General features: G+C 32.4%; 1 protein-coding gene across 1 annotated transcript in view; it reads left to right on the forward strand.

Annotated features, from left to right (window-relative positions):
* Ncam2 (neural cell adhesion molecule 2) overlaps positions 1-11,221 on the forward strand; it is a 390,522-nt gene extending 379,301 nt beyond the window's left edge. Inside the window, exons 15-17 of the mRNA XM_050163353.1 lie at positions 169-373; positions 3,862-3,981; positions 10,273-11,221. Of these exons, the coding sequence (XP_050019310.1) occupies positions 169-373; positions 3,862-3,981; positions 10,273-10,384 (437 nt within the window). The 3' untranslated portion in view covers positions 10,385-11,221. The remainder of the gene's footprint in view (positions 1-168; positions 374-3,861; positions 3,982-10,272) is intronic.
* Positions 11,222-19,718: the final 8,497 nt, after the last annotated feature.

A 19,718-nucleotide genomic window follows, 5' to 3' on the forward strand; every position in this document is an offset into this window, starting at 1 on the left:
CAAGAGGTCCCAATAATCTAGTTATTGACACCTGTGAGTCCCCACTATTTCCTTCATCTATATTTGAGTATATTAGAGTCTTATTAGGAGTTACTTTAAGAATAGTTGTTCATATTGTGTATTTTGATGTTTTATGAGGCTTGTTTTTTTTTTTTTTTCTTTTTTAAGACACACTTTTTAATGGTCTTGGGCTAGGAGCCATTATTGGCCTCGGAGTCGCTGCCCTCTTGCTAATCCTTGTGATAACAGATGTCAGCTGCTTCTTCATTCGACAATGTGGGTTACTAATGTGCATTACTAGGAGAATGTGTGGGAAGAAAAGTGGCTCCAGTGGAAAAAGTAAAGAACTTGAAGAAGGAAAGGCGGCGTACCTGTGAGTATACCAGTACTCTCTCCCATGAGTGAAGCACAGGTTCATCTTGTGTGCTTTGTTGGACCCTTTTTTCTAAGCCACATCGGGTGTTTAACTAGAATACAGTGCAAATATTACTCTCTGGGCAGGCCTTCAATCTGTATAATATATGTACATACAAATATACATGGAGAATATTCTATCTGATGCATTCTCACAAATATGAATAAATCTTTGACAAATTCTTTCTAAGGAGCAAGACTGTGAAATCTTCTACAAGAATTTGACCTATGCTCTTTCCAAGTCAAGGCTACACTACATCCCAACCCAGGCAACTGCGAGTAATTGAATTTTCCACAACTAGCTTTTTTTTTTCTGGTTTAAAACTTCATGTGGAGGTGTGCTTCAGTATGTAGTGTCTTGGTACATCTTTCACTCACTATAATTTTTAGGAGTTTTTATTGAATGCTTACATTGGGGCTTGGTCATTTCAGGATATTTTAAATATTTTTAAATTTATTCTTTGACAGTTTTGTACTTATATAAAATTACTATCTCACTCCACTACATCTTAAGCTTGATTTTCTTCTGGGGATTATTCAGAAAATGTTTCCTTCTTATTATCTAATATTATCTATTTTTTCCCACTTGTAGCCTTGTAAGAGTCAGATATAAAATTTAACTAATTTAGTTTGCCTGATAGTAGGATTTTATTCTCTTAAAACATGTTTTTTTTTTAAACTTAGTCCTTGTTCAGTATCATTTCGAAAATAAACTACTATGTACTGTTTTACTATGTATATAATAGCATATGATTAGATGTATATCAGAATCATATGCATATTCTGCTAGTTACTCAAACAGAGCATGGAACCTAGGGGAAAGAACTGAAGCTGACCCCATGGATGAATGCTGTTTGTAGACTTTCTCTTTTTGATATTTTCAGCTTCCTTTCTTATGTTTCCTAGGCTAGTCCCTCACTTAACACTGTTCATAGTAATGATCCTTTCCACATCTATTGTTAATTAATAAAACTTTTTATAGAAATAACTACAGGACAGTATGTACTTTGCATTTTCTCAATTGAGGTTCAAAATGCTACAGAGCAAAAACATTTTCTACATTTTATTTCTGCTACTTTATAATTCATATCTATTGTATATAATCTTTAATTATTCTCCTGATTACCTAATTCATTTGAATGTCAAATATTGCCATTCAAAACTATGCACATTTACATTTAATCTATTTAAATTCTTTAATTTCCTACATTTGATTCTATTTTGGAAGTTTTGATCTATAAAAATTCATTAAGGTAGCTTTCTATAATCCTGACAATAGTGCTATCTATGTTCCTTATTTTAAATTAAACTTCTAATGGACTTGATGGTGAGATCCAGATTCTTTTCAGTAATTTCACTTTTCACCTATGTTTACACAAGTATTGATAAATGAAATTGACATGTGTTCCTTACAAATCATAATATCTTTTAACCATATCTGCTAGACACATAGGAATGGATCCTTTTTTGCGTTTACTATTGTGCTACATTTTCATGTTATCATTAAACCAATACAGCAATGTTACATTTAATAATTACTAATGCATACACAAGGTTTTGTTATTCACTGAAGCTTTTCTTACCTTGCTAATCTTCGAGTTTGCTTTGTTATGGCTGTCTCTTGAATTTCAGATTAAATCATCTTATATATCCTCCACAAATCCACACAACAGACACGTGCCCACACATCTATACATACACATTTATAAAACACACACACCTCTCACAAAACATGTCATAAATAAATAAATTAATTACTTGAAAAGTTTCATTTCTTTCAAATATAATATCTTTAGTTTTAGATTGAAACAAAAGGCAATAGGCAGAAGTTAGTTTCGATTGAAAGTTTACGTAACACATTAATAAGAGTGGGATTAATTTACTGTACAATTTCTCTTTCTTTCTTCGTAGTTTACACCCTAGTAATTCCCTGTTGCTCTTTGTCTGGTGAACTCTATCAATAAGATTGTTGTTAGTTTTGCTGTTGCTGTGTATAATTTTTATATATAGAGAGAGACATGTGGTGAATATTATTGATGAAATAAACTTACAATTTTTGGGAAGGCATGCATATTTTATTTCCAAGATCATTTAACTGAATATTTCTAGTGATTGTCTCCAATGCTACTATACCTCTCTTAATTGTTTTAAAATCTTTCACTTTCTTTCCTAATTAGGCAAGAAAATATTTATAAATTGCTGTCGATAAATTATTTTAATTTTTATTTTTTATTTTTATTTTTTTTAAATATAATTTTTTATTGAAAAAAAAAGATTTCCGCCTCCTCCCCGCCTCCCATTTCCCTCCCCGTCTCCCTTTTCCCCCCGCCTCCCTCTCCTCTCCCCCTCCCCCCCACTCCTCTCCCCCTCCCTCTCCAGTCTGAGGGGCAGTCAGGGTTCCCTGCCCTGTGGAAAGTCCAAAGTCCTCCCCGCTCCATCTTGGTCTAGGAAGGTGGACATCCAAACTGGCTAGGCTCCCCCAAAGCCAGAACATGAAGTAGGATCAAAACCCAGTGCCATTGTCCTTGGCTTCTCAGCAGCCCTCATTGTCCGCCATATTCAGAGAGTCCGGTTTTATCCCATGGTTTTTCAGTCGTAGTCCAGCTGGCCTTGGTGAGCTCACAATAGATCAGCCCCACTGTCTCCGTGGGTAGGTGCACCCCTCGTGGTCCTGACTTCTTTGCTCATATTTTCCCTCCTTCTGCTCCTCCTTGGGACATTGGGAGCTCAGTCCGGTGCTCCAGTGTGGATCTCTGTCTCTATCTCCATCCATCACCAGATGAAGGTTCTATGGTGATATGCAAGATATTAATCAGTATGGCTATAGGATAGGGTCATTTCAGGTTCTCTGTCCTCAGCTGCCCCAGGAACTAACTGGGGACATCGCCCTGGGCACCTGGGAGCACCAAATCTCTTGCCAACCCTAAGATGGCTCCCTTAATTAAGATGTGTGCTTCCCTGCTCCCCTATCCGACCTTCCTTAATCCCAAACATCCCGTTTGATCTTGGGGGAGGGGGGGGAGGTAAGGGGAGATGGGGAGAGAAAAGTTATTTTAATTTTTAAAACATAGATTTTAAAATGCAAGCTAATTTTTTCAAAATAATGTTCTTTCTTTTATCTTTATGAAATATAGCCTTGCTCTATAGTCAAAGCTGGCCTCAAATTTACAATATTCCTAATTGGTTTCTGGACACTAGACTTACAAATGTTTACTACCTTTCCTAACAGGAAGCAACAGTAACAAAGATATAACGGTAATGATAAAAAGAGACTGCATTACTTATTTCCAGTTACATAGTAAAAAATCGTGGAAATATGAATTCAAAAGAAAATATACTATGTTGGGTTAGTTTAAAAGTGTTGTGTGTGTGTGTGTGTGTGTGTATGGTGTAACAAATGAGCAATTGACACACTGAAGAATTAAATATCTTAATATTATTTTTTAGGAAAGATGGGTCAAAAGAACCAATAGTGGAAATGAGAACAGAGGATGAAAGAATCACTAATCATGAAGATGGCAGTCCAGTGAATGAGCCAAACGAAACCACACCATTAACAGAACCTGAGTATGTAGCTCCAAATACTTGTATTTGCAGACAAGTAACAGTAAAGTGTAAAACATTTTAGTTATTTGTAGCATTAAATTAAAATATCATTATTAATGTAATTATTTTGTATTTTAAATTATATATCATTTTGCTATGGAAGTTCATTTTATTGAGATATTTCACTTGAAAATTCTGTATCAAATCATAAAATTTTAGCCTTAAAGTATATATTTACATTCTCATGCGAAATACTAACAATAAAAAAGATGTGTTGCAGAATTGGATTTTATAACACTAATTGACAATTTGTGGAAAAAATCATATTTTAAATTATAAATAAATTTTACTGAAATATGTATGTGGCAGGAAATGAGTTACCATGCTGACTATTGGTAACTATTGCAGTATGACTAGAAGGTTAATGAAGTTCTTATTTCACATACTGTCACTAAACTTGTTTTACTGTCACTAAACTTCTTTGGTAATTTCATAAACATACTTCATGCATTCCAATCCCTCCTTTCTCTACTCTCTCTCATCTTATCACAAACTGTCAATCTCTCTCCTCTGGACAACTCCTTTTCTCACATCTGGCACTGTTTTGTTTCATGATTAAAAGAGTATTTAACATGTGCCTTCTGTGACCAAGAGTTTATCTATCCTTTGGAGTTTGATAGACTCATCAATGAGTTTACAACAGAATGGAGTGATTACTCCTGCCCCATAATCCATTAGTAGTCAGTTGTTCAGCTAGAGAATATATGGCCTTGTAAATCACGCCTTTAATCCACGAGAAGCTATTGATATGTTTAAGACTGTACTAGTCAAGGTTAGACAGCTAGCCTTCATTTGGATCATGTTACCAATGAAAATAAGTTCGAGAAGAAAACAATTCATGAAAATCCTCTCTATCGGACTCATTCATTTGACCCATCTTCTGTATGTTCAATGGTTATTTGAGTGTTTGGTTTTAATGTCCTCCTTAGTTATTAGTTCTCAAGTTCTCAACTATTACTTATTGAAAGCATCTGAGTAGCTCTGAGACCCTGCATTAACTACCATACATGTGAACAATGATTAAGACTGAATGAAGCATTCTTCAAAGTATAAAAGCATGAATATTAAGTATGGAAACTTTTCAACTTAGTCAAACAATAGTAATAAGGTCAAATCTGGTACCTAACACCTTCTCAATCATTATTTTTAACCAGTTTTTAATATCAGGAATGGATACCCTTTTTGTGGAACAGGTCTCTGTTGTAAGAGCTGTGGGCCTGCTTTTCGTCCCGCCCAGCTTCCACTTGGCTAGCTTTACACCAGAAATAACAACACACAAATTGTATTCATTTAAACACTGCTTGGCCCACTAGCTCTAGCCTCTTATGGGCTAATTCTCGTATTTTGCCTAACCCACTTTTAGTAATCTGTGTAGCACCAGTCTTACTGGGAAAGATTAAGCATGTCTAACCTGGTGGCTTGCTTCATTGCATCTGCCTGGGAGAGGGGAGCATGGCCTCTGAGCTCACTTCCTCTTCCTCCCAGCATTCTGTTCTGTTTACTCCTCCCACCTATGTTTTAACCTATCAGGGCCAAGCAGTTTCTTTATTACTTAACCAATGAAATCAACAGATTGATATATGACACTCCCACATCAGGTCTCCAATACAATAAGGGGGTATTTGGTTTACTCTAGCAGTCAGTCATGCTGCCTTGACTAGCAGTGTTGTTATTTAGTATTGTTGTTCATAGAATTCACTGCCAGGCAAGTACCAAAGGGTACCTTAGTCTTTCTCTCTTTACTCTTTTTCTGGACTGACAATCCACCCTTCTCATCAATTACTTCACTGCTCCCTGAATTAAATTGATTACTTTTAGCATAATTGCTTGGACTTTCATGACAAAATGTTTATTCTCCTTATTCATAATATAACATAAATTGCAAGAGAACTCAGAAGAACTAAAGTATCAACATTAATTTTCCCATATACCATGTAGACTAAGTTCAGCTGAAATCATATTTGTGAACATTTAGAAGGAAGTCAAAGAAGGAAGTATTAGTTCCCAAGGTAGCATGCATAAGATGGAATACTGAACTAGTGAATGTTGTAATACAAATAAAGGGAATTTTCATTCAATATTCTCTAATTAAAATTTAATAATGCTATCTTAATTTCATTGAAAAAAACAAGAAAACTGTAGACACGGTTCAGTGTTTACTATCAATTGTTTCTCTTATAGAGGGCATATGTTCAGTTCCCAGATAGTATCCACATGATGCCTCACAGCCATCTGCAACTCCAATTTCAGGAAACTTTACACATTCTTCTGGACTCTAGAAATACCAGGGACACATACAGTGCACATATGTATATGTAGGCAAACATTCATATACATAAATAATACATCTTTTAAAAAGCAGGTATTGTTTCATTGTAAGAAACAACTCTCAAAAATATACTCATTAATATTATAAAATAAAAATATAAATAATACTAAAATGCCCAAAAATATATAATTATAAAATATAAGAATTAACTTTATAAATAATAGTAATTTCCTTTAATTTCAAAATAATATTGGTATTGGTGACTTAAATAATATTTTTAACTGTAATGGCATGCCACCCACTTATTTGTTATTATTTTTATTATTATTGATCAAATGTATTCTATTTTAAATCTCGAATGCAGTTTCTTTCTCCTCCTATCCTCCCATTCCCTTTCCACTCCTGCACAATGACTCCCATCCACTCTTACTCTGTTTCTGTTCAGAAAGGGGCAGGCTTCTCATGAGTACCAACGAAGCATGGTATATCAAGTTGCTATAAGACTTAGCTCCTCCCATTGTTTTAAGACTGAGAAAGGCAATGCAGTATGAGGAACTGATTCGTAAAAGTCAGTCAACTTGTTAGTGGCAGCCCCTACTTCCACTGCTAGAAGTCTCACAAGCAGCCCAAGCTACACAACTGTGACACATATATAAAGAGTTCAGGTCAGTCTCATGTGCTAATTATTAGAGATGATAAACCAAGTAGTGGTCATAAGTCAGGATTTAGGCTTTTAATAATTCAAAAAATTAATTATTTTATTGTATTCATTTATTTATTTTGGAGGTAGTTTGTGACAGTGTTTTTCAGTGTAGCCTTAACTATCCTGGAACTTACTCTGTAGACTGGGCTGGCCTCAAACTCATAGAGACCTTCATGCCTCTGCTTCTCAAATGCAAGGATTAAAGGATGACTACCACCATCTGGTAATTTATTTTAATTTAAACTTAAATTATGAAATCAAATTTATCCACTGTTGTCAGAGGTTTCTGTCCTGCCTACTCCCACAATAAACACACAGAAACTATATTATTTGCAGTATTGTTTGACTAATAGCTTAAGTGTATTTTTAGCTAGCTCTTATATCTTAAATTAACCTATTTGATAAATCTGTGTATTGCCATGTGACTGTGGTTTACAAGCAGGATTCAGGCATGTCTGTCTCCTCCAGGCAGATACATGGCTTCTCTCTGACTCAACCTACTCTCTCTATATATATATATCTCTTCCATCCTGGCTATATTCTATTAAGCCGTTGTCCAAAAGCAGCTTCTTTATTAATCAAAAAAGCAACACATATACAGAAGGACTTCCCACACTATTTCCCCTATTCTGTTTAAATAAAAAGGAAGGTTTTAACTTTAGCATAGTAAAACTACATATAACAAAACAGTTATCAAGCAAGAATAATAGTTAATATGTATATATGTATATATATATATATAAATACTTTATCTTTTATCATAAATAAGCAAAACTATAATTATAACTATCTATTCTTCAATTACATCGAAGACCACAGAAGAATATAATATTACCTAAGTAAAAGGAGTGTGTTTCAGCAACTTCTAAAACTTTAGAATTTAGAAAAACAACTTGCTACCTGAACAGTCACCCAAAGTTCTTCTGTAACATTTTTCTAGGAATCCATCTTCAGTCTACAGGCTCATAGTATCTGGTAGACCTTTCTTTGGACCAGGAAATTTCAAAGACAGCTCTGTATATATTGGCAGTTTGTTAGTCACTTTTTTCTGTGTCCTGCAGAATGTCTTTCAGACTCTTTCATGAAGCAGGGACCCTGAAGGACTGTCTCACATTCTTTAGGAAGCTTCAGTGGTCATTTTACTATGGGTCCTGCAACTCCAGTCAAAAAGTTCAAGCATGAGCAGTTTCTTGCCCAAATGGCTAAAAACTATGGAAGGAGCCTCTTTGATGCCCATCATCCTCTTGAAGTAGAGTGGTGTTGCCAGTACCAGATATGTCGCATTGTCATAGAAAGTCTTATGCTCTTAAAACATTTTAAATGCCATATTCTGAAGATTACTGAAAGATTTATAGAATATCTATCTAAATCAAATATATTTCTATATATCTAGAAAACCTAACTGACATAACTACAAACTTGACTATTATAGATGACTATCTATTAACCTGTATTTCTTAATTATGCATTACAATTTTAAACGAGCTGCACAAACACAATACCTTAATTAAGAGCAGAAATATACATATAACAAAATTGGCCTTAAATTTGCATCAATAAACCAAAATCTATGCCAATACAAGGTATCCATCTCTATAGCATATCACCATTTAAATGTAAACAAACATTTATAGACAGAATTTGGGAATTTGATCATAATTCTCTCCAAACTGCTTCCTTCTTTTTTTGTTGGGTGAAGTAATTGAGAATTGACGAAGACCTTTTGAGAGGTTTTGGTCCATCAAACACATTAGTTTGGTAGGAATCCGCAGGTTCTCATTTTCTGTGGAAACAAAATTAGAACCTCTTTTCCAAAGCACTATATCCTTAGACCCAAATTTTGACATCAAGATTCCTCTAAAATATTTTGGCTTAGTTTAGCAGCCCATACAATGAAATGTCCCACTGTCCTTAGTTCCTTCACAGTCAAAATTCAAGAAAAACAAAGTAATATGAGTAATCCAGATTTGCTATGTAATTTCCATCTTTGCATAGCTTATTTTTCTTTAGTCCTTCTAATTTACGACTGTTTGTACTTTGTCTCTTTAAAGACTGTTTTATTTTTATAACCATTTACATCCTTTAAAACTGCCTATATTCGTTTCCTTCTCTCTCCCAAGCCTACTTATTTTTATACAACATTGTGATCCATCTAGAGGTCTTTTTTTTTTTAAAAAAATCTGAATCTGTCTTTATTGTATATCCTTTTCTGACTGGGACATTTCTTAAAATGCAAAGCAGTGTGGCTAGCACTAAGGCTGTTTTGCCTTTTGGCTCTGTCCAGCCCTACATGTCAGAGGTCTATTCACTGCCTCTGAGACATCCAGCTGGGAGCCACACTTACCACATGAACTCTAGTAATTAGTAGGCTTATGCTTCCACCAAGTAACTTGCCATATACTTCTCACAAGCACCATTCAAATGCTCAGCCTCTGGAAAGAGCCAGAGTTCATGCTGTTAGCATGGCCCAGGAAGCTGCCATTTTGAAACCACACAGTTTTTTTTTTTTTTTTTTTTTTTCTCTTTCTGCTACCTCTGAATCAGAAAAATCTCTCTTGAGGGAGCTAAGGCAGTTTGTAACAGGGTTTCTCAGTGTCACCTTAGCTGTCCTAAAACTCACACTGTAGACCCGGCTGGCCTCAAACTCAAAGAGATTTTCATGCCTTTGCCTCTTGAGTGAAAGGATTTAGGATGACTACCATCATCTGGCAATTTATTTTTAATTTAATCTTAAATTATAAAATCAAAGTTATCCACAATGAACAGCTATGCTCACCTATATTTACAAATTGTTTCTTATGATGGTAATGGCAAATGCAAACTANTCTTAATTTAATGGCCGTCTGTACAAATGCAATCATGCTCTTGAGTTACTAAAAACTAAGATTTTAACATGTGGATGTGAGACTGCTACAATTCAACCCACACTATTCTGGGTTCTAGTTCCTCCAAAGTCTGTCTTACATGCAACATGCATTTAGTTTATCAATTTCTAAATTCAAACACACACATATACATATGCATGTAACATATGTAAATAAAGAGGCTAAGGATTTAAAGGATAACAATTCAAAATATATTAGAATGCTAGCAGGAAGGACTAGGAAGGAAAAATGTTATAATTTCAAAGAAGAAAATACTATTTGAATAAACTTATATTTTTCTCTGTAAAATATAGGGTGTTTCAATTGCAAAATGAAATTCAATAATTGAAATGGTTAGAAACATATTTTAAATTATATCTAGAAATTTAGTTTGTAATCTCTCTGTTCATTTCCAGAAAACTGCCTTTAAAAGAAGACAATGGAAAAGAAGTCCTAAATGCAGAGACTATAGAAATTAAAGTGTCTAATGACATCATCCAGTCTAAAGAAGATGATGGCAAAGCATGACCACAAGTTTCAGCACCTTGGTTAGCACCACAAAGAGCAATTGGATTGCCGTGACACTTTGACCAAAACTATTCCATTGACCTTAATTTCTTGGAAAACGTCTAGCTTGGAATAGCTTGTACACATATACATATGATCAATTCCTCCTGTCACAGTTCATTTCCTTCTGTTATTGCTGTTGTGGTTGTTGGTTTTGTTAAGTATTTCAGTATAAAGTCTTGATTGGCACCAGTTTTGGGTATCAGTTTGATTCTATGACTGAAGTGTTACAATTTATTATATGGCTTAAGGGCTTTTCTTTTTAAATTTTTTTTTCATGTAGCACCAACAAATGTATTTCAGCTCTCAAAAATATTAGGCTGTGATAGAGGCAGAGCAAACTTATTGTGAGATAAATGTGTACAAAAGCCCTGCATGTTTATGAATCTTATCTTGGGCAAACACACTATTAAAATGGCTTTCAGATTAAGATGAAGGCACATAACAAAGGTTATACTTTTTATCAAGAAAATTTCAGGGAACCCAGGCTGGAAGAAGCCAGTCAGTTATCTTTTACAGATATTAGAGAGTGAAAAAATGTTAGAGAACTCGTTTCAAATTATGACCACATTGCATTTTTGACATTGATCTTGGATACAGTGATACCAGGCCTAAACTGTTACATATCAGAAAGAAGATTAGTTGTGTGTAAAATTAGATTAGAAAAACTCCCTAAATCTTTTTTTATGTATACCATATTCACTCACAGTGGATTACACAAAACGTAAATGTATTACAAGTAAAAATGGTATTGATTTCTGCCCTCAGCTTCAAATAAAATGAATTTAAATGGGAAAATATCAATATGTTTTCTTGATATATTTATAAATACATGATTATTTTTATTTATATATAATTTATCAAAAATAAAATTGTTTTTAAGTACTTCGAGTCATATTAGATATGTTTTGGTATATAGATTTAGGTAATCATTATTATTATTATGTGTCCCTCTTTAAATGAAAGTGGCTAATAACATTGAAAGTATATATTAGAGTGAATTAATTAAACATTCAAATGTTCCAAGAGGATTGATGAACTGAAATGCTAATATTGACTTATTTTCAAATTGTACATTTTAAAATCCATTTTACACCAATTTTAAGGTACTTAATAAACAGCTACAGTTAAAACAATCATTTAACTATTCTATATAGACTTTCTAATATTATTTCTTAAGGACTACACAAGAATATGATAGTTACTAACTTACAAGCTATGCAAACTCCCTGAGGTCAAAGTCTGAACTATGATTTAACGTATGTAAAAGGAAAAAAAAAAAGATTTGTAGCTATCAATATACTTAGGTGGGGAGCAGGGTTAAATGATTTCTTAAGTCAGAGTTCCTAAAGCTACTGTAGTCTCCCTCTTCCTCACAGACTTTGGTGTTCTGGTACCAAGTGAATAGCTCCAATATTGGTGCATTTGAGACCACATTCTCATAGTTCATTGGATGAATATTTTTAACACTGAAGATGGCCCTGCTCTTATACTGTGAGGTAATTTCTTTAAAATTAGATACAACATTAGTGTCACTCTGGAATGCTTCTCTTGGTAAAGTGCTTAAACTTGCCGTCCAAGGAGAGATAAATGTTTTATTGTATCTTTTACCTCACCTGCTGACTGTCAGCTAGACCAACTGTGCCCAACTGCATGGAAAGACGCTTTAATCTTCACAGTGCTTTGTGGGAAATTCTAGGTTATTGCAGGGATCTCTCCTTGATGCCCATCCTGGCATATTCTGAAGAGAGAGAGAGAGAAAGACAGAGAGGGAAAAAGCCCAAAACAGAAATCTGTGCCTAATTAAGAATCCGAATGGTGTCTATCTAAAATAAGCAAACAAACCAGTTTAACCCTTTTCAAACTTGCTTACCAAACATTTTCTCGATTGATTTGTCTACGATGCTTAGCTTATGTTTGCCGGGTCATTTTAGTTTCATTCTTTAAGGTGTACTTCTTTCTGCTTGTTTTACTTTGTACCAAATGTACTAAAATTAGTCAAAATACTTGAATTTGTTTGTGTAAGTGAACAGGCTTAGTAGTGGTGTCTATGAAGCAATAGCCATGAACACTGATTTTTTTCCTCAATAGAATGACATGGTTTTAAATTAATGATATAAAATAATTTGTATGACTGGTAAAGCAATTTAGCATGTTTCGAATTGTCATATTTGTGCTATAACACAAGAACAGAGAAATAAGAACAAAATATCTTTTGTGTTTTCTCAATTTGAAGCTTTAATTTTATCATGTCTTCAGTTTTTCTATGTAAAAAAAACTGAATTAAATTTATACACATAGTCATAAATCTTTTGTCATCATATGGAGCCATTGGATAACTTTGGATAGAGTCCATGGATGCTTTCAGGTGTTTCAGAGATGCTGAATTTGTGGTATCTTAGAAATCAATGCTCTGCAGACAACATATTGATGTGGTAAACTTTTTAAAATTTCAAAGAAATTCTCCTAATCACACAGCTTGTAAAGTTTCCAAATGAGAATGCCATATAGTGAATTCTCAATTTATAAGTAAGCCTGAAATGATTTTTTTATTTTTTAATTCTATTTTAGTCTAAATGAATTTATGTACCTTTTACTATCTGAAAGTCCACTTCCATGTTATAACAAAATGTCCACTGGACAAAATTTAAGTATTGTTAAGGTAATCTGAACCTTACACCAATTTAAAAAGGCGCAAATGTAAGGTTAGGAGCTGATAAAATGACAATCTATATTTGACACCCCGAGAGAGAAAAATTACTATTTGAATTTTAATACATGTTGTATTTTTAAAACTGACACAGATATTTCAAAATAATTTACAGTGATGTTTGAATGCATCAAAATTGTGATTTCAACAGGTTAATTTATTATTTTGTGGATAAGATATATTACTGTTCTATTTATACTAATGTCTAACATTAACAGTCTTTAAAACTTTTATTTTTTAATCTTAATACCTATATCATTATTTCAAAAGAGTTTTGACCCAACAAACTTCATATGAATCTTAAATTTTGTGTTAAGCATCTATATAAATAAAATAGATATTAGTAATCAAATGAATTATAAGTTACAGCAATTATTTGTATATTAAAATCATCTCTTTATTTTGAATAATTAACAGGTATTTGTGCCTTTATAATAGCATGACATTCCTATAAAGAAAAACTACAACTACTATATGTGTTTTGATCATGCATATGACACTAAACCTGGATTTTTTTACAATCAATTAATAAACTTTACTGTAACCCACAATATATATACAATCAAATTTATTTTTATTTATAATAAAACAACACTTTAGTCCATTCATAAGATACTTTAGTTGGATCTGTATTGTTTTTCTAGATGATAAGTCTGTATTTGGAAAATTGTGATGTTAGCTCTAAGAAATACAACAGATGCTATTTACAACCAGGCGGTTACTATGGGGTCACTTGGGTATTCACTGTTTTGTGGAGATCACAAATCATCCATGTGATGGCAAGATAAACAAATATCAAAATATCTATAATTGAAATAGTAAGAGAAGTTTACATTTTTAATTTAAAAATATTGGTGATGCATATAATAGCTATTTAAAATTATATTATTTTTCATGGAAAATGATGAAAATGCTTAGTTTGATTTTCTCATGGAAAACTTAGAGGGACTGTTTCTTTTCAAAACATTTCATTAAATCTGAAATCACTTACAATGAGAATTTTTTTATATATCTCCAATTTCCACTCCTTATTAATCCTTTGGAATAGTCTATCTAAAACTGTAATAGCATATAGGTAGAATTTCATATGCTAAACTTAAATTGTGTTTGGTTGAAAATTAAAATTTAATCACAGAAGTTAAATCGTTAAAGATAATATTATATATAGTCAATAATATTCTAATATGAAACAACTGCTCTATAAATAAAAATATTATAAAAAGCCTAGAAATAGTAAGTGCTGAGTACATGTAATTTTCTTCCAGGCTTCACTCTTTTATTATTTTAAATTGTGTTCAACCATGTAGATGGAGCTACTTATCAACACTATCAAGATTACTAAAATAATAACTATTTTTTTCATATAAGTCTATGATATATATATATAATATATAAAGGTGAATATTTATTTGTGGACATATTTAGTAGTCTTACAAACTTTTCATGATTACTACATAGTTTTATAATAATTTAAATCAATTAGTTAATATCATTTCTTTAATCTTAGTTTGACATAATTTTCTCATTACTGACCAAGCATTGTTCATGATGATTATTATAGAAATTTCCAATGTAAATGTATATTTCACAACTTTATTCTTTTCTAATTTACAATCCCATATCTTTAGAGTCTAATTTTAGCCTTGAATGGAAGAAAATAAGAAAATGATGTTTGGAGCATTTCTATCAATACCAAACAGAAGACTTAAGATACAGAAATGCTTAATCAAGGGATAAAATCATTTTTAGGTAAATAGTTATGCCAATGAAAGTAGAGCAAACGCAAAACTCTAACAGCATCAGAAAGATCATGTAACAGAGATAAACTCTATAATTCAACTTGAAACTATGATGTTTAAACTAACACCGTGCTATAATTAAAATTAAAATGATATCATTAAAAACAAAAAAAAAACTATTTTGCATTTTCAAAAAATGTTGTTTCTTAAGGATTTGTCTCTAACCCTTTGAGAACAAAATCAACAATTACAAAAGAGTTTAAAAACACATTTGGAGGCATGGAAATTCTATCTTTATTCTCAAATAATAAAACATGACATCATATATTTTTTAACGTATACCTTTTATCCAAATTGTGTATAGTTAACTATCAAGTTTTCTTATTATTTCAATATAGTGTGTCCCTATGAAATGCTGTATATATATGTCTAAACTGTAAAAAGTATACTGCAAATGTTGAAGTTTTGTATTTATGAAAGACATTGAAAGTATGGCTTATGGTATTTCAAAACTGTCACTCTTCACCATTTGTATATTAATAGTAAAAATACTTTTACTTTAATAAAGTGTCAAATTTTATGTTTTTTTTTCTAATCCTATCTCACTAGTGAGAGAGCTTTTATATAACAAAACCTTAGTTTCTGGAAATTACAAACATATCACTAGGCAGCCAGAAGAAAAATCCTTTCTGCCATCTTGTTTTAATTGAATTATAACATTATTGACTATCAACAGTGCCCTGATCAGAAAAAAAATAAGTAAATGATTGAGATAGACTGTCCCATAAGCATCATTAGTATCAACAAGGAAACAATGAGAAATAAATTTGTGTGAATCTGACCATAGACCACTGTATCTCTAGACCCTTTGATAGGAACCCAGACATAGTGCCTTAATGAAATTTTCTTATTATGGTTGTATATTAGGAAGTTTGCCTCTACTTGAGTATCAGAGACACTTCTTGTTTTGCTGAATTTTCTATATATTTCACTTTTAATGCATGAGCTTAAGGTATCCTACTATGTTTAAGAAATAATACTTTAGCATACAGTATGATTTGCTGCCAATTTATGTGATCTACAAAATTAAGAAATATCTTCAGAAAAATAATTTACTCAGAAAAGATGAATTTTGGAAGCAGGACTTACATAAGCAAACAGAAAGGGCAGTTTAAAAAATTAAAGAGAAAAAGGAAGATATTATAGATAAATTTAGACCTAAATGACTAATATCCATTTCCACTTAATGCTGAAATTATTTTTTTACGTTATTAAATTTAAAAGAAAGGTGTTAAAGAAATTGACTATGTAAATTGATACATCACAACTATATTTTCTTTTTCTGATATAAAACACATTTATTTTAGTGTCTCATTTTGGTCTTCCTTAGAAGAGAAGTCCCCACGCTGAAAACACAGGTTTTAGCAACACGACTTCACAAACATGATCTTAACAAGACTCACACCAGTACTCATGAAAAAGTGAAAGTGGAAAATCCAATGAAGCAGGGGGACCATACAAAAAACTATAGAATTGGTAAGGGTGGTAGAAATAGTCTCCTTTACTAAAGAAAACACAATTTGGTTACCCTATATCAGTTGGACAACCCTAAAAGCATACATACAAATCTCATCATACAGACTGAAGAAGGTATAATTAGTAATGTTTATGTATATGCATACACATGCAATAACAATAAATAAAAGAGGATATGAATTTGAAAGACCCCTAGAAGGGAGAGGCATAGAGGTTCTGGAGGGAGGAAAGAAAAGTGAGAAATGTAATTAAAATGCTACATTTTAAGATAATAAACATAAGATAATTTGTATGTTTCAAAATATCCTTTTAGTATTGAGATTGCTTTTTTTTGGAGGGGGGTCTTTTTTGTAAATAGACATTTATAGAGAAGATTTATAATTTGTTATACTTGTTAATTTATTTTACTGTTGTTAAGTCACTATAAAATAATCCTTTAAAACAAAACAAAATAAATAAGCAGAAATGTCAATAATACTAAATGTCAATTTTTGTTTTGTTTTTAAAACAGGCTGTCTCTGTGCAGTTATGGAGCCTGTCCTGGAACTCACTATGTAGACCTTACTGGCCTTGTACTCACAGAGATCTGCCTGTGCCTGCCTCTCAAGTGCTGGGATTAAAGGTGTGCGCCACCACCACTTGGCTAAATGTCAAATTTTTATAAGGGGCTTTTTTCAACAGAGTTCTTCTCCAAGACAAGAACATCCCATTTTTTGGATAAATTCTCCAAAGTAGCTTTTATCATTCAGAGGAGGCATTTTTTGTGTGTATGTATTTATGTTTTAAAAATTGTGTAGCATATTGTCAAATGCAACAGTATTTCAAGTACTATATTATTAGTATAGTAAATCATAAAAGAAAATCTGGAGTTGTGTCCTATTTGAAAAATGTAGGCAAACTTGTGATTCAGCTCATCCTATTACATCAGCTGCACCATCAATCTCCACTCTGTCCGCTTCTATCCTTTTTCTATCATTTATTAGTCTCAAATAGACTTAAAAAGATCAAAACATAGAATATAAGAAAAAAATATGACAGAATCAAGCCAAGTCACATTTGTTCACAATCTTACTTAGAAACTGAAGCAATTCAACTACAAATTTCATAGGAGAGTCATTTAAAACAAAATATTTGCTTTGTTAAGAAAATTGCATTCTTTGTATTTGTGAGATGACTAGAGAAAAGAGAATTCACATCCAATTTATAATAAAAATTTCAAACAGAACACAAGGATAGTGGAAATGAGACACATGCAGAATTAGTCAACTGTGATTATGAAGTTTTGTTTCTGTGTTTGAATATTTTATAGGAATTTTAAAATAAGCATGATCAGAGGAATGTACATGATTATTTTACCAAATTAAAAACTAAGAAAGTAAAATTTAGTATCCATTTTTAAAAGATAAAATTGTTTCATGTTTTTCTTTTTCACAAAATAATTGTGATATATATATATAATCACATTGTAAAAATATATATTGATATACTTACTCTTAAAATATATAGTATGTTAAATATTGATGCATTTGAAAATATTCTAACACATGTATACCAAAATGAAGTTTCGTTAATGTGGCCAATGGGCTGTGATCTGGTTAGTCCAACAATAGCTGTCTCCAAACAGGGAGAACATAAATCTGGTAGTTGTTCAGTTTCCCAGCAAGTAACTGTCTCTGCTTGTATTCAGTTTACCTTGAAATCCCAAAGACACAATACCAACCAAGTAATGCCTCTGCAGAAGAGATAAACTACCCAGTGAAGAAAAACAGTCAAAAACAGCTTCCTTTTTTCAACAGCGGAGCTCAGATTAACGATGATTCCTGTGACATTATAAAATCCAGGATTATAACTAGTCAAGAGAATTCCCTCATAGGTCTGCCTAGTCACTTTTATTTTACCCAAATCCAGAAGCATTCAGGTTGACAACCATGGTTAAACATCAAATATATGCAAATAGGTGATTATGAGTACACTCAAATATGGAATCAGGAAAAAAAAATATCTTTACTCAACAACCTGATGTTCTTCATATTGCTGTTTCTGGACTTGAGAACTCTATGTAGAAATTGATTCTGTGCCCGTTAAGAAGCGTTGGTTCTAAAGTGAATTTTTTTTTCATACTGAAATGCTCACATGTATTTCCTGATCAATGCTTATTAAGTTTATCATTTGGCATTTATAAAAAAAAAAAAACAAAGAAAATTTGTGATGTGAGTCTCCTACCTTCTATCTTTGATCTGTAATTCTGATATAAAATTGTGTTAGGCAGTTATCTAATGCAGCTGAATGTCACATCAATCTCAAATGTAACGATTTTTAAAATAGTAGCTTTCATGATTTTGTGTCAATTTGATTAAATTGGCATTCATTTTTCACCACATTTTGGCTACTTGCTACCAAAATACAGCTTAAAAACTAGAGATCCAAAGTATCACTTCATCAGTCTCTGCTTGCATGAGGTATGCAGTATACACTTGAATCACACAAGACATTATTCACATGAGTAGGCATATTATGGTTGTCGTAGGAGAATACTTCTTGGCAATACAAGGAACATTTATCTTCTTTGTTGCCCTCTCCTCAGAGAAAGCAATGAAAACAAATATGATGGCCAGAAAGCTTAGTCACACTGAGTAATTAATAAAGTTGCTTGTCCTATTCATCACAGGCAAGAATTTCCACAAAGCATCTTCAAATAAGATCTTCTCTGCCTGCAGGCACTAGGCAGTTTCAAGGATACTACAGATTTCAGTAATTTTCTCCTGACTTTCAATTTGGTTTCCTCACACCCAGAAGCACAAAGAGGATGACTAAATTTCTAGCATTTTATTACAGTAAGAGCTCTCTTCACATTGGCAGTTAATGTTTCATGTATTGGTGCTACTCTATTAATTTATTACTGTTATGTTTAGAAATCATAAAGACTTTAATGTCTTAAACTCCAACAATTCCATCTCTCAGATCTCTACTTCCCTCAACATGTTTCCTTTGTCTTAGATTCCGTGGTTTCTTACTTTGTAAGAAATAAAAAAGTATCAATAGTGTTTATTACTCATTTTTCACATTTATTAGCCTGATCTGTAAAAATCACTTTTATTTAAATGTTCAAGATAGGACATGAACACATTTTGAGAAGCCATTATCTGTGTACTCTAGTCAACTTACAGGGTACTGAAACATAATAGCTAGGTAAGTCATATTGCATTTTGTCTTATTTTTCTGTTTGTTGTGTGTGTTTATTTGGGTCAAATTCATGTTTTCTTCTAGCATTGTGGTATGTTGATGACCAATGTTATTTCTAATGGAATAT

Source organism: Alexandromys fortis, unplaced genomic scaffold (genome assembly GCF_014885135.2).
Source record: "Alexandromys fortis isolate MF-2015 unplaced genomic scaffold, M_Fortis_MF-2015_v1.1 scaffold_129, whole genome shotgun sequence".
In the NCBI taxonomy this organism is placed as follows: Eukaryota; Metazoa; Chordata; class Mammalia; order Rodentia; family Cricetidae; genus Alexandromys; species Alexandromys fortis.